At 48.1% G+C, this 22,860-nt stretch overlaps 2 protein-coding genes across 2 annotated transcripts in view; one reads left to right on the top strand and one right to left on the bottom strand.

Annotated features, from left to right (window-relative positions):
- Positions 1 to 1,520: 1,520 nt before the first annotated feature.
- Positions 1,521 to 11,560, bottom strand: LOC308663374 (uncharacterized protein). The gene is made up of 5 exons (XM_081319734.1): positions 11,053 to 11,560; positions 8,251 to 8,377; positions 6,480 to 6,880; positions 4,690 to 4,825; positions 1,521 to 2,435 (listed from the first exon to the last, which is right to left on the bottom strand). Exons 1-5 carry the CDS (start codon positions 11,365 to 11,367, stop codon positions 1,630 to 1,632), a joined length of 1,785 nt encoding a protein of 594 aa, XP_081175860.1. The 5' UTR covers positions 11,368 to 11,560; the 3' UTR covers positions 1,521 to 1,629.
- A 1,407-nt stretch (positions 11,561 to 12,967) lies between these two features.
- LOC308663009 (uncharacterized protein) overlaps positions 12,968 to 22,860 on the top strand; it is a 31,647-nt gene continuing 21,754 nt past the window's right edge. Inside the window, exons 1-3 of the mRNA XM_081319153.1 lie at positions 12,968 to 13,601; positions 16,312 to 17,134; positions 21,344 to 21,476. Coding sequence (XP_081175279.1) covers positions 13,027 to 13,601; positions 16,312 to 17,134; positions 21,344 to 21,476 — 1,531 coding nt within the window. The 5' untranslated portion in view covers positions 12,968 to 13,026. The remainder of the gene's footprint in view (positions 13,602 to 16,311; positions 17,135 to 21,343; positions 21,477 to 22,860) is intronic.

The following is a 22,860-nucleotide window of genomic DNA, read 5'->3' on the forward strand; positions in this document are numbered from 1 at the left end:
CTGCTCAAGGATGACTCAGCCTTCCATCCTTCCGAGGTCGGTAAAATGAGGAGCCAGATTGTTGGCGGGCAATATGCCGACTCCGTAAACCGCTTAGAGAGGGCTGTGAAGCACTGTGAAGCAGTACATAAGCCTAAGGGCTATTGCTATATGGATAGTCCTCAACTTACAACAATTCGTTTAATGACAGTTTGAAGTTACAGTGGCACTGAAAAAAGTGACCTACAACCCTTCCTCAGTGTTACAACGGTTGCACCATCCCCAGAGTCACACGATTGGGATTTGGCAACCGGCTTGCATTTACCAAGGTTGTAGCGTCACGTGACTGTGATCTGCCACCTTCCCACAGGCAAAGTCAAGGGACAGCCAGATTTGCTTAACAAACATGTGATTTAGTTAACAACTGTGTGATACGCTGAGCAACCATGGCAAAAAAAGGTGCTAAAATTGGGTATGGTCACTTGATGCCTCAACTTAACGGCATCACTTTCAACAATGAATTTACCGATCCAAATTCTTGTCTTAAGTTGAAGATTATCTGTACACTTAGTCCTTGACTTAGGACCACAACTGAGCCCAAATTTATGTTGCCGAGACATTTGTTAAGCTAATTTTGCTCCATTTTACTATCTTTCTTGCCACAGTTGTTAAAAGTGAATCACTTTAGTTGTTATGTTAGTCACACATTTGTTAAGTGAATCTAGCTCACCTATTGACTTTGTTTGAAGCTGGAAAATAGGGGTCATGTGACTCCAGGACACTGCAACGGTCGTAAATCAGAGACAGGTGCCAAGCATCTGAATTTTGATCACGTGACCTTGGGGATGCTAAAACGGTCAAGTATGAAAAACAGTCACGAGTGACATTTTTCAGTGCTGTTGTCATTAAGCAAACTTTTGTAAGTTGAGGACTACCTGTATATACAAATTCTCCCTTAGAACGGTGTTTTTCAACCTCTGCTACTTTAATGCTGGCTCAGGAATTCTGGGAGTTGAAGTCCACAGAGCTGTTGAGATTGAGAGACACTGCCTTGCAGCATACAGGCGGTGCTTGACTGACTGGGGACCACAATTGAGCCCAAAATTTCTGTCGTTAAGCGAGACACTTGCTAAGTGAGTTTTGCCCCATTTTACGACCTTTCTTGCCACAGTTGCTAAGTGAATCACTGCAGTTGATAAGTTAGCAACCCGGTTGTTAAGTGAACCTGGCTTTCCTGTTGACTTTGCTTGTCAGAAGGTCGCAAAAGGGGAATCACCTGATCCCGGGGATACTGCAACCATCGTAAATATGAGTCAGTTGCCAAGTGTCTGCATTTTGACCACATCATCACGGTGTAAAGGTCGTAACTCAAAAATGGTCTTAACTCGCATCTTTCAGTGCCCTTGTAACTTTGAACGGCCACTAAACGAACTGTCGTAAGTCGAGGACTACCTGTATGGATAGGGAGGAGTTCCAACCTTGGCATGTTTCATTGGCCACCTAGAAGGATGCCTTGTCTGGTGAAGGAACACTTGCCCATCAACTGCTTAATCCAAACTTTATTTAGCTGCAAGTGAACTTCCTCCCATGTTTAATACATTTAATATATTTAATACAAGACAATATTTTTCTCCTCAATCTCCATGCGATTCATACAAGGAGAACCAACACTGATGCTGGCCCCAGGCTCGGAGCACCGATCTCACAGACTTTCTCCCCCACGTGGGTCCTTTTATGTCTGTCGAGGGCTGTTTTACGAGTGTAGCTTTTCCCACAGTCAGCGCACCGATAAGGTTTCTCTCCTGTGTGGATTCTCCGGTGTCTGATAAGGTTGGATTTCCACCTGAAACGTTCACCGCAAACTGGGCACTGACACGCCTTCTCTCCGGATGGAGCTCTGTGGGGCGGCCTTGGAAAAGTCGTCTGCCTGTGGCACTTGGCGCAGTCCAGTTCGCACTGGTGCGGCTTCTCCCCTGGGTGGTTTCTCTTGTGGGTCAGAAGGTCGATCCGGTGAGAGAAGCGTTTCTCGCAGTGGAAGCACCTGTAAATCTTCTCTCCGATGTGAGCTCTCTCGTGGGTAACCAGGTCGAAGCTCTTCTCAAAACACCTCCCACAATAGGAGCATTTGTAGATCCGCTCGCTTTCCATCGGCGCGTTCCGATTCTCGGAACAACCGGCTCTTTGCTGGCGGTTTCTAGAGCGATCAAAACTGGCGTCTCTTCCTTGGTGGGTTTTCATGGAGCCGTCCGTAGGCGCCTCTTCACAAAACAAGGCTAAGTCAGACTTTACTTCCGTTAAGCTGTCCACCTCCTGCTTAATTTCAAGACCCTCCTGAGTGTCGGGGCCTTGGATGAGTTTCCCCAGGGCTCTGTCCAATAATGTCCCATGATGGTTTGTTTCCTTGGGCTTTTCTAGCCAAAAACCATCCTTAGAGTCCAGCGTTGAGTTACCTGATCCTGGAACAAACCGAAACATAAAAGACAGAACATAAAAATAGTTACCCACAGGTAGCCCTTGCAGCCATTTGTTTAGTGACCGTTCAAAGTTAACGACACTGGGGGGAAAAAATGACTTGTAACCGGTCCTTGCGCTTATGACTGTAGCAATATCCCCATGGTCAGGAGTAGGCATCCTTGGCTCTTTTATGACTCGTGGACTTCAACTCCCAGAATTCCTGAGCCAGCCATGCTGAGGGGAAAGGGAGAGGTTTCCAAGCTGAGTCATGCTGGCTCAGGAATTCTGGGAGTTGAAGTCCACAAGTCATAAAAGAGCCAAGGTTGCTTACCCCTACCCATGGTCATGAGATCAAAATCTGAGCACTTGGCAACCGGTAAGCATTTACAATGGTTGCAGTGTCCTGGAAGGGGGGGGATGTCACGTGATCACCATGTGTGACCTTCTCAGCCACCTCCCGACAGGCCTAGCCAATGGGAGAAGCCAGATTTGCTTAATGACATGCGATTCACTGGACAACGGAAGCGACTGGCTTAACAACCGTGACAAAAAGTGTGTGTAAAATTGTTGTGTGACTCACTTAACGAGCCAAAAAAGAGCAAATTGATGCACAAATTATGAAAAAACGTCATTTGTAATGTTTGTTTTTTTGGGGGGGGCATCAGATACAAGTTCTTCCAGATATATGCAATGAGACTTTACAATGGAGGAGAGAAAGACAGATCAAGTTTGTCAAATATTGAAGAAAAATAACATTAACTGCAGCTGGGGATATCCGGGTTTTGTTTTTTTTTTAGATTTTCTTACGGTGGAAGGTTTTACAGAGTTGAAACAAAGGAGGAGGCGATGGAGAAATTAAGGGACCACGGAATCATCAATCAAGAAGATCTACAGGAGAAAGGGAAGCTGGATGAAGGAACAGGAGTTACAAGTTCATTGGAGAGATAGTATACAAGTATTTGTAATGTTACAATATATGTTTCAGTGTAGAATAAACCTATTTTTTTGCCCCCGTTTTAATTAATGGATGATTCAAACACCGTGGAACGAGCTTGACGTAAGTAAGACCATTTTTAAATTAAGCTACAGATAGTCCTCGATTTACAGCCACTTACGACTGTAGGTAGGACCAAGTAAGGGAGAGCAGTCGTGTCGGGCTGTTATAGAACCAGCTCTGCTGCTGGTCCCAGGTTTCTGGTTTTTAAATTGATTGTGGACCGTTTTTATATGTTTGTATTTTGGTCTTTGTTCTGACTGGATTTTTTTAACCCGTCGTTAGCTGCCCAGAGTTGCTATTTGAGATGGGCCAGCCATGCAAATATGAAAAAAAACAAATAAATATGAATAACAACATGCACTCTATTAATGTTTACTAATATGAATGTGGTCTTCCCAGTTGCAATGTATGGCAGTGAAAGTTGGACCATAAGGAAGGCTGAGCGCCAAAGAATTGAGGCCTTTGAACTATGGTGCTGGAGAAGACTCCTGCGAGTCCCTTGGACTGCAAGGCGATCAAACCGGTCAGTCCTAGAGGAGATCTGCTCTTTAGAAGGTCAGATTCTGAAATTGAAACTCAAATACTTTGGCCACCTAATGAGATGGAAGGACTCACTGGAGAAGAGCCTAATGCTGGGAAAGATTGAGGGCAAGAAAAGGAGGGGATGACAGAGAATGAGGTGGCTGGATGGAGTCACTGAAGCAGTAGGCGTGAGCTTAAATGGACTCCAGAAGATGGTAGAGGACAGGAAGGCCTGGAGCAGGGGTAGGCCACCTTGGCTCTTTTATGACTCGTGGACTTCAACTCCCAGAATTCCTGAGCCAGCACAGCTCAGCTTGGAAACCTCTCCCTTTCCCCTCAGCACGGCCAGCTCAGGAATTCTGGGAGTTGAAGTCCATGAGGCATATAAGAGCCAAGCTTGCCTACCCCTGGCCAGGAGGAACGTTGTCCATGGGGTCGCGATGGGTCGGACTCGACTTTGCAGCTAACAACAACAATATGAATGTTGGAAAAAGTAATAATAATAATAAAAAATAGTAATAAAAACATCCTGTGTCAAAATACCTTTAACAACATCAAACAACATCTGCCTCTCCCAGGTCTTTGGGAAGAACTTGGATAGTTGGGATCAACATGCTAAATCCAAGCTAAACCCTCTGGCTGTCTCTGCCACTCACCGGAAGGAAGGTGAGGGCTAGCCCAGAGGTTCAACGATACTGGTCATAAATCAGAAGCGCCACCAGAATTCTGGAACATACCTAAACCTGGCCCTGGATAGGCCTTTCCCAAGAAGACACCTTCTGGGCTGGTCTCCATCCAATGTAGGATCTTCACTCTGCCCGAGAATTCCTGCATCGGCGTGGAGAAATTAATGTCTGCCAGAGGTCTCCTTAGCTGAAAGAGAAAGAAGGCAACACAACCATGATTGGAATGTTGAGGGAAAAATAAATATTAGGGACTACACCAGGGCTAGGCAACTTTGGCTCTTTTATGACGCGTGGACTTCAACTCCCAGAATTCCTGAGCCAGCATGAAATCTACGGGTCATGAAAGAGCCAGGGTTGCCTACCCCTGGCCTACACTGTCCGCATCTATACCCCACGATTCCCCCTCTAGTGCCTTTCACACAATCAGGACAGCTAAACCAAGCAACTAAAAGAAGGCTGGCATAAGGACCTGCCCCAGCTGGTGCTCTGAGGAAAGCATGACTCTTGACTCCATAGGGTTAATCAAAAGAACTTTTACTGAGAGAAAATGGTTGCAGTAAAGCCAGGCAGAATTTAACAGCCTGTTGTGATTCCTCGCCAGCCAGTGGATCCGGCAGCTGAGTCTGAGGAATCAGATGAGGAGGAGAGGCCTGGAGTGACATTAGAGTCAGAAGAAGGCTCTGAGGAACTCCAAGACTTAACAGTTGGACGAGGAGCCTGGCCCCTCTACTCGCGCTCAGGCTGAGACACAGCTGTGCTGGGAGCCTGAGTTGGAGAGTGAAGAAGAACAGTTGGGACAAATCCAGGATGCACGAAAGCGCCGGCAAGAGAAGTGAGTAGGACAGAGGAATGCAATGGGGCGTCTCCAAAGGCAAAGGAGAAGACATGAGGAAGCCACGCCTTGACTGAATTATAAAAGGGAAGGTGTGGGATGTGCTGGTTGCCAGAGGCAACCGTTCGTGTTGAGGATTGAGTTTCTGTGACTGTGTTTCTGTGTTATTTTGTCTTGGACATTGATACTGAGAATAAAAGGGTTTTTTTCTTGCAGTTCCTGCCTGTTTCTTGAAATAAAATCAACAATTAAAATACAACAATTCCTTCCTCTATCGTCTCTGAAATGATGGAAACAACCCAGCCTTTCACAAACTGATGAGCTAGGCAGCACTGTTTGGTATGTGCACACAAGCACAGTAGTATTGACAGCAGGTCTGTGTAAGCAGCTTTGCGTGGAAGGGCTGACCCTTTGACATATTGCAGCACCTGCAGAAATTGGTAGAACTGCTAGGCTGCAGGAGAAGAAATAGGCTGAGAAGGACAGGAGAACAGCCAACAAATTGCATTTCAGTTCAATTTAATGGCAGTTGATATAACCTTTGCCACCCCCATCCTCCCCATTTTCAATCATCTCTCTTTCTTAGCATGCTCAATCTTAACCTTCGGGGGGAGTGGGAGGCGCCTTCTGAAAGATCACAAGGGCGGTCCCTGTATGGGATAGACCAGGGGTAGGCAACCTTAGCTCTTTTATGACTCGCGGACTTCAACTCCCAGAATTCCTGAGCCATCATGGCTCAGCTTGGAAACCTCTCCCTTTCCCCTCAGCATGGCTGGCTCAGGAATTCTGGGAGTTGAAGTCCACGAGTCATAAAAGAGCCAAGGTGGCCTACCCCTGGCCTAGGCCGCTTTATGACTCGTGGACTTCAACTCCCAGAATTCCTGAGCCAGCCATGCTGAGGGGAAAGGGAGAGGTTTCCAAGCTGAGCCGCGCTGGCTCAGGAATTCTGGGAGTTGAAGTCCACGAGTCATAAAAGAGCCAAGGTGGCCTACCCCTGGTACAGACTCACTTTTTCTTCCAGCCTGCCTTGGGTCTCTTCCTCAGGCGCAAGCTCTTCCTTCACATCTGCGGGGTCAGCGAAGCCGGGCGGCCTTTCCCCACTGAAGCTGATCCGGGTCCGCAGCGCGTCTCCTTCCCCGGCTCCAGCTTTCCAAACTTTCTGGAATTCCCTCAAGCTAAATTCCAAGGAGGGCGGAGAAAACCCCATCGTCCTCCAGGAACAGCGGCACTCCTGCTTGAGCCCAGCAGCCGGACTCCGCTCCAGCCTGCGCCAAGACTTTGCCTCGCTTTCAGTGGGGAGCTGGAAAAGGGGATGGCTTCTTCCTTCTCCATCACCTGTTTCCTGCTCAGATCTGTCAGCTGCTCCTGCCGGCTGGTCCTCTGTGTTTATTTCTGCTTGCAGCTCCTGGACTGAGAAGGAAAAGGCTTGCTGATTTTAGGCAACGGCATTGCCTCCCAGTCCCAGGGTCAAGTCCATTGGAAAAAAGAGAGGGAGGAAGAGAGAGAGAGAGAGAGAGAGAGGAGGGGGAGGGACAGGGGAGAGAGAGGCCAGAAGAGGAGGGGAGAGGAAGAGAGAGAAGAGGAAAAGGAGAGAGAGGGAGGGAGGGAGGGAGAAGGAAAGGGGAGAGATGGGAAGAAAGGAGAGAAAGAGGATGGGAAAGAGGGAGAGAAGAGAAAGAAGGTGGAGAGTAGAGAGAGGAGGGAAAGAGGGAGGGGAGAGGACAGAAAGAGGAAGAGAGGAGAGTAGGAAGGAGGGGAAGGGAGAGATGGGAGAAGCAGAGGGAGATGAGAGGTAGAAGGAAATGAGGGGAGAGGGAGAAGGGGAGGGGAGAAAGGAGGAAAAGAGGAGAGAGAAAGAGAGAGAGGGAAGAGAGAAAATGGGTAGCAGAAGAAAGAGAGATTCACAGATTCATAAAACAGGCTCTGTAAAGCTCAATTCATACCCCTCCCCAAAAAAGGACAAACCAGGGTGGCCAGCAACATCTGTGTTAGGCATATGGTGATAGCCTACATAGTTGGGTTGAAAATATATAAACTATGATGTTGTGACTTTAAGATGTTAATTGGCCAATGGGGGTGTAAGTGTTCTCATGGCCATAAGAGGGAGCTAGGAACGTAGCTTCTTTCTCTCTGAATTCTCTGCTCTCTCTACTATTGCTGTTTTGCTGTACTGTTGGTTTACTACTGTGATAAACCTGAACAACTGTGTATTGACCTCTGGACCGGTAAGAAGACTTTGAATTTGGAATACTCCTTGGACTGTTACTATTGTGTATGACCTGGACTGTTTATTTTTGACCGTGCATTTTTGTTTTTACACCACCTCAAAAGTAAAATACTTTCTGTTTTCACAACTCAGTGTACTCTTGTGGTTACTGTGTGACTCTTACTGCTCTCAGTATCCTTCCTTGTCTGTGCAACTCCTTGGTAGCACAAGGAGACCTCTGCACAACAATTCCTAACAATCTGGCAAGGTCTTTGCAACCCCTTCACCAACAACCACACTTTTCCCTGAGGGTGGGGGGGAGAGGGGCAGGAGGAAAGGGGAGACCAGCTGCCACCTTAATTCCACTTAATATCCCCAAAAGAAAACGACATCCAAGGTCTGGGAGGGAAAGTAACTGTGCAGCAAAATTCGGCTGCCGGGAGAGTTGGGCCGGCCTAGGTTCCCAGGCAGAAATTCGAACTGCTTTTGCAAGAAACGGTTGCAGCCCCGGGAAAAGAGAACGATCCGAGTCAGTTGCAGCAGCATCATCCCCTCAAAGCCCAGGGAGCCTTACTTAGAGAGGCCACCATCCCATAATTTTCTGCCATGACCTCCTGGTACAGGGCCCGCTGTCCTGCGTCCAGCAGCGTCCATTCCTCGTCGGTGAAATGCACAGCCACTTCTTCAAAGGCCAGAAGCCCCTGTTAAGCAGACAAACGATGTCAAGGTTGATTCCTATCAACGCTTAGCACAGCCGGTCCTCGACTTACAGCAGTTCACTTAGCGACTGCCCGAAGTTACAATGGCCCTGGAAAAATGGGACTCAGGACCACTTTTCACACTTAGGGTGCCAGGATAATAACTTAACAGCTAAACAGCTAATGTAATGATGTAATGTAATGTGAGATGAATGAGTATAAAAGGGAAGGTTTTTGCTGCTGTGTTCTCTCTTGTCCATTTCCTGCTGTGATTGCTGTGTATTGGAGTTCACTGAATGGCCATGTGTACGTATCTTGTTTCTAGTGCATATTTGTAGACAGTGTAATATAAACCACCATTTAATACAAACCACTGTTTACTATATTTACTCCTGGGTTACCTCAGCGCAACAGGACTGTGCATGCTCTGACATATGGCCATTGTAGCATCGCCATAGTTACGTGATTTATATTGGGACGCTTGACAACTGACTCACATTTATGATGGCTGCAGTGTCCCGGCGTCATGTGATCCCCCTTTGCGACCTTCTGAACAGCAAAATCAATGGGGGAAGCCAGATTCAATTAACAACCGGCTTAATAATTTAACAACTTCCGAACAGTGAGGAGAATTAACCAGTGGAACTGTTTTGCCTTCAGAAGCTGCGGGTGCTTCAACACTGGAGGCTTTTCAGAAGAGACTGGACAGCCACTTGTCTGAAATGGGATAGGGTCTCGGTCTCCTGCTTGAGCAGAGGGTTGGGCTAGAAGACCTCCGAGGTCCTTTCCGGCCCTATTCTCATTGAACTGCAGTGATTCACTTAAGACAGGGTTGTCAAACTCAATTTCACTGAGGGCTGCATCAGCATTGCAGTTGCCCTCAGGGGGCCAGGTGGGTGTGGCCTGGGTGGGCGTGGCCTACTGGGTGGGCGCGGCTAGAGTGCGTATGGCCTACTGGGTGGGTGTAGCCAGCTCTACATCGTTCGCATCAAGGGTGCCTATGGGGGCCTGGGCAGGAGTGGGACAGATCTGAGGGTCTCTGGCAGGAGGAGGGTCTCTGGGCCAGGGCCAAGGCAGCGGGGGCCGTTCCCTCACTGTTTCCAGGATGGCTTTGCGGGCCACATGAAACCACTTCGCGGGCCGGATCTGGCCCCCAGGCCTTGTGTTTGACATGTCTGACTTAACAAATATGGCAAGAAAAGTCGTAAAATGGGGCAAAACTTACTTAACAAATTTCTCACTTAGCAACATAAATTGTGGTCGTACGTTGAGGACTACCTCTATTTCCATTCCATTTGTGCTTAGGTCTCAACCTAAATGCCACCCATTTTGCTTAGGTCTCAACCTAAATGCCACCCATTTTCTCTCTCTCCCCTCTTTCTCTCCTCTTTTTCCTCTTTTCTCTCTCCCCTCATTTCCTTCACCCTCTCTCCCCTTCTCTTCTACTCTCTCCCCTCTTCCTCCTCTTTCTGTCCTCTCTCCCCTCCTTCCCTCTCTCCCCTTTGCTCCACCTTCTTCTCTTCTTCTTTTCACTCCTCTTTCTCTCTTCCCCTTTCCTTCTACGTCCCTCTCTCTGCTGCCTCTCTTTTCCTCTTCTCTCCCCTCCTCCTCCTGCCTCCCTCTCTGTCTGTCTTTTCCACAGACCTGACCATGGGACTGGGGGCAAATGTTGTTGTCTAAAACGCACGGTTAAGATCCCTTCTTCCCCTAATCAGGGGCCTGGCCTGAAAGCCAGTGGCTGACCCAAATGAATGAATGAACCTTTATTGTCAAAGTACAACCATGTATACATTGAGATTAGCTGAGCCTCCCTTCGTGCCCCCACCCCCCAACTCACAGTGACAACAAACCCTCCATCTTGTTACACCACGTGAGCTAATTGCACAACGCACCGGCCTCGCAAGTCAATCATGCATAAAAGTTTATAAAACTATTTCCCCTTCAAAAGCCTAACAGCCCATGGATAAAAGCTGTTCTTCAGCCTGTTGGTGCGGCTGGCTATACTCCTATATCTCCTACCCGATGGTAGGAGAGTAAAGAGATACCGTCCAGGGTGTGTGTCTTCCCTGAGAATCTTCCTCACTCTTCCAAGGCAGCGAGCCCTGGCGAGGTCATCCATTGGTGTCAGGGGACAGCCCACAATATCTTGTGCTGTGCTCACCACCCTCTGTAATGCTTTCCTATCCGCGGCTGTCAGACCAGCATACCAAACCACAATACCATACGAGAGGACGCTCTCTATAGTAGACCGGTAAAAGAGGGTCATTAGCTGTTGTTCTACCCTGTTCTTCCGCAGAATCACACCATTGCTTCATTCAACTAAAGACCAGCTTTCCGACAAGGATGTTAATACCATAAAAAAAAGTAAGGAAATTTCAAAACTAAATCAGCAACCTAGTGGCCAAATTTGAGCACAGGTAGCCCTTGACTCAGGACCATTTATTTAGGCGACCGTTTGAAATGACAAGGTTGAAAAAAATGACTAATGACGGATCCTCACACTTAGAAACGATTGCAGCACTCCTTATCGTCCGGATGCTTGACAATCCGCTCGCATTTACAGGTAGTCCTCAATTTACGGCAGTTCATTTAAAGTGTGTTTGTGGCTCAAAAGAGACCACGTCCCCAGTTCTCTACAAATGTAAAAATGTTGCAGATTAGAATATTAGTTTCCTTACCTCAGCTGCAACACCGTTGAAAGTCACTTGGGTTTCCCAATGTTTTACAAATCCTTCCAGCCAGGACAGCATTATACAGTAGGCCGACCCAGGATCCCTGCTCTTTGTTTTCATTCTCTTTTTCAGCCTGACAAACTTGTCTGGCAGTTGCTTCCACTTTTCTCTGCATCGGTCTGGATCTTCCTCCAAAGTTCTTCCAATTTCCCTCCATGAACGAGCTGTCACCTCATGGTTTTTGTGGTCTTTATCCATGACGTCGTACAAATGTTTGTATCTCCCCACTTCGTGGGCCAGTCTCTCCTCCAGCTGCTCCATTTTGTCGTTTGAGATTCTCAGTCATCCAGGTATGCTTCTCCCAAAGGTGCTTTTTTCAGGAGGCAAGTGGACTTGCTTGCGTTTTGACTCTCTAAAGGAACGCAAACGACCGTCTGTCTGCAAGCAAGGAGCCTTGGTGGAGCAGTGGGCTAATGCCTCCTTAGGTAACACCAGCTGCCTGCAATTAGTGCAGGTTCGAGTCCCACCAGGCTCAATGTTGACCCATCCTTCCGAGGTAGGTAAAATGAGGACCCAGATTGTTGGGGGCAATAAGCTGACTTTGTAATAATGCCACTGGGGGGGCCCAAAAGCCCTAATAAGCAGGCATATACATAGAATGAAGTCTATTGCTAAGCACATTGATTTGTGCTTTAGATTGTAAGCCGCCCTGAGTCTTTGGAGAAGGGCGGGATATAAATGGGATTAATATATATATATATAAATCCTTCCACTCCCCACCATCTAGTCAGAGCTGAAGAAGCTTCCCAGATGAGAAGCGAAACGTCTTCACAAGAAACACAAGAAAATCCAGTTGCCTCCTGAAAAAAAAGCACCTTTGGAATGGGCTTTGGCTTCCTCCCACCTCCCAACGAGATCATCCAATCAGAACTGAAGATGCGCATCCCTACACAACTGTCTGCAACTACCTGGCAACCCCTCAACCCCGTCACAGCGTAGGTATGCGGTAACACCTATGTGCAACTGCAGGCAAATTTATTTATTTATTTATTTATATTTTTATACCGCCCTTCTCCTGAAGGACTCAGGGCGGTGTACAGGGCAATAAATATAAAAAAGCGGAATACAAAAGTTAAAAAATGATTACATATTTAGCCCAGTTTAAAACAGTATTAAAACATATTAAAACCCCAACCCTAACCCATCAGACCAGGTCAAATCTAAATCAAGCTGTTAAAAACAAGGAGAGAAGCAACCAGGAATTCAGGAGAAACTTCTAACAGTGAGAACAATTAACCAGTGGCACAGCTTTGCCTTCAGAAGTCGCAGGTGCTTCATCACTGGAAGATTTTAAGAAAGAGACTGGATAGCAGCCCATTGTCTGGAATGGTATAATAAGGTCTTCTCCTGCTTGAGCAGGAGGTTGGACTAGATGACCTCCATGGACCTTTCCAGCTCTTATTCGGAACCCACTCCAGAGGCTTCTCCCATCAGTGACACATTCCGAGCACGGACCTGGAGGTCTCTCCCAGGGCGATAGATACACAGAGCGGCACACAGCCCGAGCTTCCGGAACCGAGAAAGAAAAACCCGAACCTTCGCCAGGATTCTCCTTCCAGACACAGCCGCCTTTCTCCTATTGCGCCTGCGCGGCAAATTCCAGCCCTTCTGACCCGGAAGTAGTCACCCGGATGCCCCCTTTCTGTCTATTTTCATATCTCTACGTTTGCTGTACAAAACTTCCGGTCGGTCATTCCTTTCCCCCCTGCCCCCCCCCCGCCCTCTCTTGCGCAGGTGTCTGACCAGCGAGATGCGACGAACGGGACAGCGGCTTCCCGGGAAGGCCGGCCGCGCTTCTGCGCAGGCGCGAAGCCGGAGCCCTTAAGTGACTTCCCTCGCACCGCGCACCGTACCCCCCCCGCAGTCGGCAAGTTGGGCTGTCCCGCCGTCGGCTCTCCCCTTGGGGCGTTGGGCCGCACCATGGCTTCGGCGGGGGTGGCGAAGCGGAAGCGGGTGAACCTGAGCGTGAAGCAGAAGCTGGAGCTGATCGAGAAGCTGGAGTCGGGCTGGTCGGTGGCGCGGGCGTGCGAGGAGTACGGCGTGAAGAAGCAGACGGTGTCGGACATCCGCAAAGCCAAGGAGAAGCTGAAGAGGTTCGTGCGGATGTGCGACGTCGACTCGACCGGCGCGGCGGCGGCGGCGGCGGAGAAGATCGGGGCCAGGAAGCACATGAAGATGTCGCAGGAGGCTTCGCTGGAGGAGGCGGTGCTGCGCTGGTACGTGGAGCGGCGGGCCCAGGGAGCCAAAGTCCGCCGGGTGGACCTGAAGGCGGCCGCCAACGCCATCGCCGCCGACATGCAGCTCGCCTTCAAGGCCAGCGACGGCTGGATCTGGCGCTTCTACAAGCGCCACGGCATCGACCACAAGCGGGCCGGCGGGGAAGCCGCAGCCGCCAACGCCGCCGCCTCCAACGCCGAGGAGGAGGAGGAGGAGGAGGAAGAGAGGGCGCCGCTAGGCAGCGGCTTCTACAAGCGCTACTACATGTCGCAGATCAGGTATCAGGATAATAATAATAATAATAATAATAATAATAATAATAATAATAATAATAATAATAATAATAATAATAATAATAATAATAATAATAATAATAATTAATAATAATAATAATAATAATAATAATAATAATAATAATAATAATAATAATAATATAAAGTTGGAAGGGACCTTGGAGGTCATCTAGTCCAACCCCCTGTTCAGGCAGGAAACCCTATACCATTTCAGGCAAATGGCTGTCCAGTCTCTTCTTAAAAACCTCCAGTGTGTTGGAGCATTCACCACTTCTGGAGGCAGGTTGTTCCACTGGTTAATTGTTCTAACTGTCAGGAAGTTTCTCCTTAGTTCTAGGTTGCTTCTGTCCTTGACTAGTTCCCATCCATTGCTTCTTGTCCTGCTTTCAGGGTGTGTGTGTGTGTGTGTGTGTGTGTGTGTGTTAATTTAATTTCTTAGTTAATAATAATAATAAACCTTTATTGTCAAAGTACAACATGTGTACATTGAGATTAGCTGAGCCTCCCCCCCCCCTGCTCTCTCTCCCCCCAACACACAGTGACAACAAACCCTCTATCCTACCACACCATGTGAACCAACTACACCACACACCGGCCTCCCAAGTCAATTCTGCATAAGTTCACAGAGATGATAATAATAATAATAATAATAATAATAATAATAATAATAATAATAATAATAATAATAATAATAATATAAAGTTGGAAGGGACCTTGGAGGTCATCTAGTCCAACCCCCTGCTCAGGCAGGAAACCCTATACCATTTCAGGCAAATGGCTGTCCAGTCTCTTCTGAAAAACCTCCAGTGTTGGAGCATTCACCACTTCTGGAGGCAGGTTGTTCCACTGGTTAGTTGTTCTAACTGTCAGGAAGTTTCTCCTTAGTTCTAGGTTGCTTCTCTCCTTGACTAGTTCCCATCCGTGGCTTCTTGTCCTGCTTTCAGGTGCTTTGGAGAATAGCTTGGCTCCCTCTTCTTTGTGGCCAACCGCTGAGATATTGGAAGACTGCTATCATGTCACCCCCTCACCCTTCTCTTCATTAAACTACACATACCCAATTCCGGGCTTGCAAAAAAAAGGGGGGGGAGGGCCCCCGAAAGGCAAGCGGTCCTCCCAAAGCTTTGCAGCCGACGAAGGAGAAGATTTGCATTCTCAAGGTTGGGGCAGCTTTGCCCCCAGAAATGGTGGGCGCTCCATCGCTGGAGGTTTTTATAAGAAGAGATTGGACAGCCACTTGTCTAAGAGGGTATAGGACTCAGGGGTAGGCAACCTTGGCCGTTTTTGTGACTCGTGGACTTCAACTCCCAGAATTCCTCAGCCAGCATGACTGGCTGAGGGATTCTGGGAGTTGAAGTCCACGAGTCAAAAAAGAGCCATCGTTCCCCAAACCCCTGATCTAATCCAAGCCATTCTCAGTATAGGAACCTACCGCTTTCAGCAGCCTAATGCATGAGCATCTACCCCAGGGATCTTCAAACTTGGCCCTTTTGTGACTTGTGGACTTCAACTCCCAGGCACGCTGGCTGAGGAATTCTGGGAGTTGAAGTCCACGAGTCATAAAAGGGCCAATTGAAGACCCCTGTTCTACCCCATTTAAACACTGGTTCCCCATTGTTTATGAGGCGGTTTTTATGTCTAAGAAATTCTTCCATATACAGAATCATTGTATGTTCATAGAATGATGGAAAGGACCTTGAAGGTCATGTAGTCTAGCCCCCTGCCCAGTACAGAAACACACTATTAGATAATCCCCCATAAAGTTCCCTCAAACCTCTGGGTAAACACATCCAGCAAAGGAGACTTCACTGCTCATTGAATAGCATTCTGTTGTTGGGCTGTTGTCATTTGTCCTCTCAAATTTTTGACGGAAAATATGGGAGATGTCAGCCTGGAAGGAGAAAGGAAACAGAGGCAGGGGGATGAGTGGCTTCTGGGATGGCAGGTGTCACGCTGGTAATGGTAGTCCTCAACTTACCACCGTTCATTTAGTGACCATTCAAAGTTACAACAGCACTGAAAAAAAGCGACTTGCGGCCATTTTTCACAGTTACAACCTTTGTAGCATATTGTTGTGATTCAGTGTCAGCCTGTGGGTTCGGCAGCTGAATCGGACAATTCTGAGGAGGAGGAAGAGGAGGAGGAGGGGATTGGACAGCCTGCAGAGGACAGTTCTGAGGCATCTTAGAGCTCTCAGCCAGGCCCCTCCCGTCTGGTTCCTCCTCAGACCCAGCTGTATGAGCCTGACAGCTTGGACGAAGACGATTCACAGCTGGCTTTGTTCAAGGACGCCCGAAGCAGGAGGCAGACAAGCAGGAGTAAACAAAGGAAGGCAATGAGGCACCTCGGGAGGAGGCAAAGAGAAGCCACACCTTGAAACTGTGTTTAAAAGGGGAATGTGTGGGAGGTGCTGGTTGCTGAAGGCAACCGTTTGAACAGCTTCTGATTTAGTCGTGGTTCGTATTTGTTTTGCTCTGTTTTGGATCTGTTTCGTTTCATTTGTGTAAATAAATTTGGTTGGCTTACTTTCAGCCTATTGACTTTTGAAAAGGGGTTGTCCCTGACATTTGTGCAGGGCCGGTAGTAGGCTGGAACAGAACACATATTCCCACGGCCGTGGGATCAAACCTTTTTTTTCCCCAAACTATATTAGGTTCCTTAAGTTTGGTCTGCTAAATCTGACCTTTGAAAATTCTAGATCCAAGAGCAAAGAGGCGGCAGAGAAAGCAGTGAAAGAGAAAAAAAACGCCGAGCCCCGGTGGAGAGGAGGAGCAGGAAATCTCGCCAATCCGGTTCAGCCCCTGTATATTTCAGAGCCCAAATTAGAAGGGACGGATCTGGGAAAACCCTCCTGCGAAATTCAGCCTCCGTCGGTCTCTGAGGAACCGGGATGGGGAGCGTCGCAGGCAAGCAAAGAAGAGCCGTTCCGCGAGATGGAAGAACGTTGGGAAGCCCAGTGGCAGCAGTTCCTCAAGACCCTGCAACCCGTCCACAAAGGAGGCGGGGGCAGCCCGGGTTTTTCAGAGGCTTCTCCTTGGGAAGACACCAAGGCCTTTCTAGCGTCCTTTGAGCAAGTGGCCCAGGCCTGCCAGTGGCCCTCAGAACAGTGGGTGGCCCATCTTCTGCCAGCACTGAGTGGAGAAGCCGAAGGGGCCTTCCGAAGTCTGGAAGGCAGAGATCGGGAGGACTATGGGAAAGTGAAGGCCGCCATTTTGCGAGGGGAAGCCCTGAAAAGGGAGATGCAGCGCCAACATTTTAGGCAGTTCTGCTGCCAGGAGGTGGGAGATCCCCGGAGGATCCACAGCCAGCTCCAGGAGCTTTGTCTCCAGTGGCTGAAGCCGGAGAGACGCACCAAGGAGCAGATCCTGGAGCTGCTGATCCTGGAGCAGTTCCTGGCCAGCCTCCCATCGGACCTCCAGAGCTGGATCCGGGCAGGAGGACCGGATACGTGTTCCCAGGCGGTGGCCCTGATGGAGGAGTTCCTGACGAGCCAGCAGGATGTCAAATCAGAGTCGTATGAGGTATGGCTTGGGGATTCCAATCCCAGCATTTATTGTTACTGAATGTGGATTAGGTTGCTAGACGGACCCACAATTATTCACTTGAAAATTAGCTGCATTTGTAATATAACAGAGAGGGAGAGTGAAGCGTTTTGGATCAGCTGAATTTCATTCTTTTGTAAAAGCGTCGCGGAGTGCGAAGGGAGTTGGGCGGTTTTAAGAACTTGACGAATAAAATAAGTACGGCTTGTCCTCAACTTAGGACCACAACTGAGCCCAACTTTTCTGTCGCTAACGTGACAGTTGTCAGGTGACTTTGGTTCCATTTTATGACTTTTTTTTTACCCATAGTTATGAATCACTGGGGACGCGGGTGGCTCAGTGGGTTAGGACGCTGAGCTTGTCGATCAGAAGGTCGGCAGTTTGGCGGGTCGAATCCCGAGTGCCGCGTAACAGAGTGAGCGCCTGTTACTCGTCCCAGCTTCTGCCAACCTAGCAGTTCGAAAGCACGTAAAAAATGCAAGTAGAAAAATAGGGACCACTACGGTGGGAAGGTAACAGCGTTCCGTGCGCCTTTGGCGTCTAGTCATGCCAGCCACATGACCACGGAGACGTCCTCGGACAAACGCTGGCTGTTCGGCTTTGAAACGGAGATGAGCACCGGCCCCTAGAGTCGGAAACAACTAGCACGCATGTGCGGGGGAACCTTTACCTTTTATGAATCACTGCAGTTGTTAAGTCAGTAACACGGTTGAAAAGTGAACCCGGCGTCCCCCTTGACTGCCTGTCCGAAGGACCGCAAAAGGGGATCACGTGACTCTTGAGACGCGACAACCGTCGTACGTGCGGACGAGTTGTCAAGCGTCTGGAATTACGATCACACGACCGTGGGGATGCTGCAAGGCTTGTAAGTGTGAGAAACGGTCCCAGGTCACTTTTCCCTGGTGCCGTCATCACTTCGAACAGTCACTAAATGAAAGATCGTTAAGTCCAGGACTACCTAATTATTAAGGTGCCGGGTTTGTAGTGCGAAACGGAAGCAACGAACATTTGGAAGGGACGAATTATTTAACGGTTTTCAGGCCAGGAGGGCCACCTCATTGCGATCTGCGACAATTCGCCGCGGCCAACCCACCATGGGACACCCTTGCTGGGGGACAAGAGTTACAACTAACATTACAACTAACAGAAGCGGTGGCATAGAATAAGGAAAGGATGCCAAAGGAGGGACAAAGCGAAACGCGAATGACAAAAAAATGAAAAAAAAAATTTTTTTTAACTTATTCTAAATAATTGAATTGTTGAATTGTCCCACAGCGAAGTGTCCGGTAGCGGGTTGGCCGTGACGAGTTGTCCCGTGACAAGTTGGCTGTGACGAATTGGCCGTGGTGAGTTGACCATGGCAACTTGGCCGCAGCGAGTTGTCCCACGCCGCCTCATTGATCCCAAGGGCTGCAGGTGGCGGCACAAGCATGGGGAACTTTCCAGGCAGTATCCTAGTTGTGTACGTGTACCCAAGAGAGCAAGCCAGTCCTTGCGGTCCTGGTTGCCAGCGGTAGCTGAACCCCGTAGGTGTTAGGCAAGGCAATTTCCTGCTCGTCGTCCCACAGCCAAAGGCAGCGGGGAAGGCGGCAGGATATTGTAAGCCTCAAGCAAGCAGGAAGGGCTGCCAAGCGGGGACGGGATTGGCGGGGTTTGAGGGGGGGCAGCACAGGAACGTGCTGTGAGGGTATGTGGGTGGGGGAGACCTATCCCAACAACTTTCCACCGTCCCTGTCAGTTTACCCAGTGACCTTCTGAGAAAGCTGGCAGGGAAGATTGCAGTTGGTGATCATAACGGTCACAGGGTCCAGCAACCAGTCCTGGATTCAAACCGGTTGCCAAGAGTCCAGATCCCAATCGTGTGACCTGCAGAGAACTGGAAATCTGGGACTCCGAGGACCAGTTGCAACCAAGTCAAGATTGCCCTTAACTTTACAGGTGGCGTTTAACGCCGGTGAGATTAGCAAAAAATGTTTTAAAAAAATACGTCAAAGAAGTGTTTGTAAAATATAAACAAAAACCAGGTACTGATTATCACATCTGGCGGACACGCCCTAAAGCTAAAAGATTTTGGTCAAAAATACACACATGGCTGGAAAAAATGACTAAAAAAAACCCCGGTAGGAGACATAGGAGTATAGCCAGCCGTACCAACAGGCTGAAAAATAGCTTTTATCCGTGGGCTGTTAGGCTTTTAAATGGGACATAATCTTATGCAGAATTGACTTGGGAGGCCGGTGTGTGGTGTAGTTGGGATGGAGGGTTTGTTGTTACTGTGTGTTGGGGCGAGAGAGCACGCGGGGAGGCTCAGCTAATCTCAATGTACACATGTTGTACTTTGACAATAAAGGTTTATTTATTATTATTATTGTTAGGCAGGGGTGTCAAACTGCCGGCCCGCGGGCCGGATGCACCGCAACAAAACCGCACCCACCCCATTTCCGGCAATGGGGAAAAAAGCTCCGATACGTCGCGCGACGTCATGTGACGTCGCGAGTTTGACATGTCTGCTGTTAGGCATAACAAGAAGAAACTACGAGAAAGATTATACAGTATATACTTATTTATTTATTATTTTTTATTTTAATTCCATTTATATCCCACCCTTCTCCGAAGACTCAGGGCGGCTTATAAGCTTAGCAGTAGCCTTCATTCTATGTATATGCCTGCTTATTAGGGCTTTCGCCCCCCCCCAAGCGGCATTATTACAAAGTCAGCTTAATTGCCCCCAACAATCTGGGTCCTCATTTTACCTACCTCGGAAGGATGGAAGGCTGAGTCAACCTTGAGCCCGGTGGGACTCGAACCTGCACTAATTGCAGGCAGCTGGTGTTACTTAAGGAGGCATTAGCCCACTGCTCCACCAAGGCTCCTTCTTGATTTTACATGTATCAACTGCAGCCAGAATTGCCTTTGCCCAATATTGGGAAAATGAAAACTTAACCAGCAGAAGGAGAACTATTTAAATTCTGCAGAAATGGACAGATTGACATTAAAGATAAAAGAGAAAGAAGACTCCGTGTAGTTTAGAACATGGGACGATTTTTATCAGTGGGTAGAAAAACGAGTTAGAGAGAAAGAACGTGATACGTACTGTGTAATATTGTATATATACTAATAAGATTATTGAGCGATTAACATGTCGATTATAATATAGAAATTAATTATTATTATTTTTTAAATACATGAACCCAGACAACATGCTGTTTGCTAAATATTAAGAATGTTATTTTAAAAAACCCTTAACCCTTTAAAAATTAAGACTTCGCCTTCCCAATGTTAGCTTACACTTTGATAAGATAAGGATAAGATAGTCTTTATTGTCATTTTTTACTGTGGGCACAACGGCACACATCAAAAATGAAATTTAGTGGCCCGCTCTCAAAGTGAAACACATGACACATACCTAAAACATACTACATACAACGTATGTATAGACCCACACCCCTACATATACATAACAATAAAATATTAAACACTGTCCATCTTGAATATATAACGGAAGGAGGGAGCCTGAGAGTTCACAAGGTTAATGCTGTAGGGAATGAAACTATGGCTGAATCTGGATGTTCTGCTACGGATACCATGAAGCCCCCTCCTCCCAGAAGGCAACAAGGAAAACAGGTCATGGAGAGGATGTGTAGCATCCCAGACAATTATGCGGACCCTGTTCAAACAATGCTTCTGTGCTATGTCCTGGATGGGAGGGAGGGAGGGAACCGCCAATGAACTTTTCGGGTGTCCTCGCCACTCTCTGCACCGCCTTCCTGTCTGAAGCAGGGATGCTTCCAAACCAGACTGATGCCGTATGACAGGATGCTCTCGATCGTCCCCCTGTAGAAAGTGGTCAGGACAGGGGAAGGAAGATGAGCTTTTCTCATGCGACGCAGAAAGTGCAGGACTGCAGGCGCTGCTGTGCCCGCTTCACCAGTGTCTCGCTGTTGAGCCACCAAGCTAGCCTACTCGTTCGCTGCACACCCAGGAATTTGATGCTGGTAACCATCTCCACAGTTGAATCATTAACAACAACGTTAGCAGTGGCTAACGAAAGTTTAGTATATAATAAAACTCTCCGTCCCGGAGATCAGTCTTTTAGATTGTCCTAACTTTGAACAGTTGCTGAGTGAACGGTCGCAGGTCAAGGGCTACCTGTCCTGTCCTCCTAAGTCAAATTTTGGGCTCTTGCAGGGCCCAGGACTGATCCAGGAGGCGTCTGGGAGTTTCCCCATCTCTAAGCAGACGCCATTCATCCCCGCAGAGAGGCAGTTCGATTGCAAGATCAAGCAAGAGGAGGAGAAGGAGGACGGGGGCAATTCAGAAGGTAAGACAAATATTTTAGACCGGCACATATACATACACACACACACACACACACACACACATCCCAGATTGCTTGCCAGGATACACGTGCTGAGGAGACAAAAACTTTTATCGGAATAAGTTCTAAACCTCTGTTTATTTTTAGGGATCAACCCAGATTAGTCATGAAAGCCAAAACAATTTGTCTAGCTTCCCTCTTGACTTTGCTTGTCAGTTGAGTCCACAAAAGGGGAACACTGCAACCGTCAGGAATATGAGTCAGTTGCCAAGCGTCTGATTTTTTTTTTAATCCCATTTATATCCCGCCCTTCTCCAAAGACTCAGGGCGGCTTACAATCTAAAGCACAAATCAATGTGCGTAGCAATGGCCTTCATTCTATGTATATGCCTGCTTATTTATTTATTTTATTTTAATTCCATTTATATCCCGCCCTTCTCCGAAGACTCAGGGCGGCTTACAAGCTTAGCAGTAGCCTTCATTCTATGTATATGCCTGCTTGTTAGGGCTTTCACACACACCCCAAGCGGCATTATTACAAAGTCAGCTTAATTGCCCCCAACAATCTGGGTCCTCATTTGACCTACCTCGGAAGGATGGAAGGCTGAGTCAACCTTGAGCCTGGTGGGACTCGAACCTGCACTAATTGCAGGCAGCTGGTGTTACTGAAGGAGGCATTAGCCCACTGCTCCACCAAGGCTTTGATCACGGGGATGCTGCCGCAGTTGTTAAGTGTGAAAAAAATGGTCACGAGTCACTATCCTCGGTGCCGTTGTAACTTCGGACAGTCACTAAACGAACTTGTAAGTCGAGGACCTTGTTTTTCCATAGAAATATCACTTCGGTAACGTCAGCATTTTGTGGGGTTCATGAACGGCACTCATCGGGACCTACCTGTATTCTTGAGCAGTGACCCCCCAAACCTTTGGGCACCAGGGACCGGTTCCTTGGAGAGGGGGCCTGGTTTCCTCTGCTGCCTGCATCTTGCGGATGGGGCTTTGCTTATTTGTTTAGCCCAGTTTCTGGCATGCCGTGGACCAGGATTTGGGGACCCCTGTTGTAGAGAACCACACAGATGACCTTGGAAACGGAATGTAGGAGTTCCCATAACATGATTTTCAGTACAGAGAAGAGCAACAAGGAGGCTTAGGGGACTGGAGGCTAAAACATATCAGGAACGGTTGCTGGAATTGGGTATGTCTACTTCAGTGAGGAGAAGGACGAGGGGTGACATGACAGCAGCGTTCCAGTATCTCAGGGGCTTCCACAAAGAAGAGGGAGTCAAGCTATTCTCCAAAGCAGGGCTTTTCAACCTTTTCAACCCATTGTACCACTTTTAGGATAAGGCACTATCCGAGTACCACCAGTGGCCTAGCAAGGTGTCAAA

Source organism: Vipera berus (genome assembly GCF_964194415.1).
Source record: "Vipera berus genome assembly, chromosome: 2".
In the NCBI taxonomy this organism is placed as follows: domain Eukaryota; kingdom Metazoa; phylum Chordata; class Lepidosauria; order Squamata; family Viperidae; genus Vipera; species Vipera berus.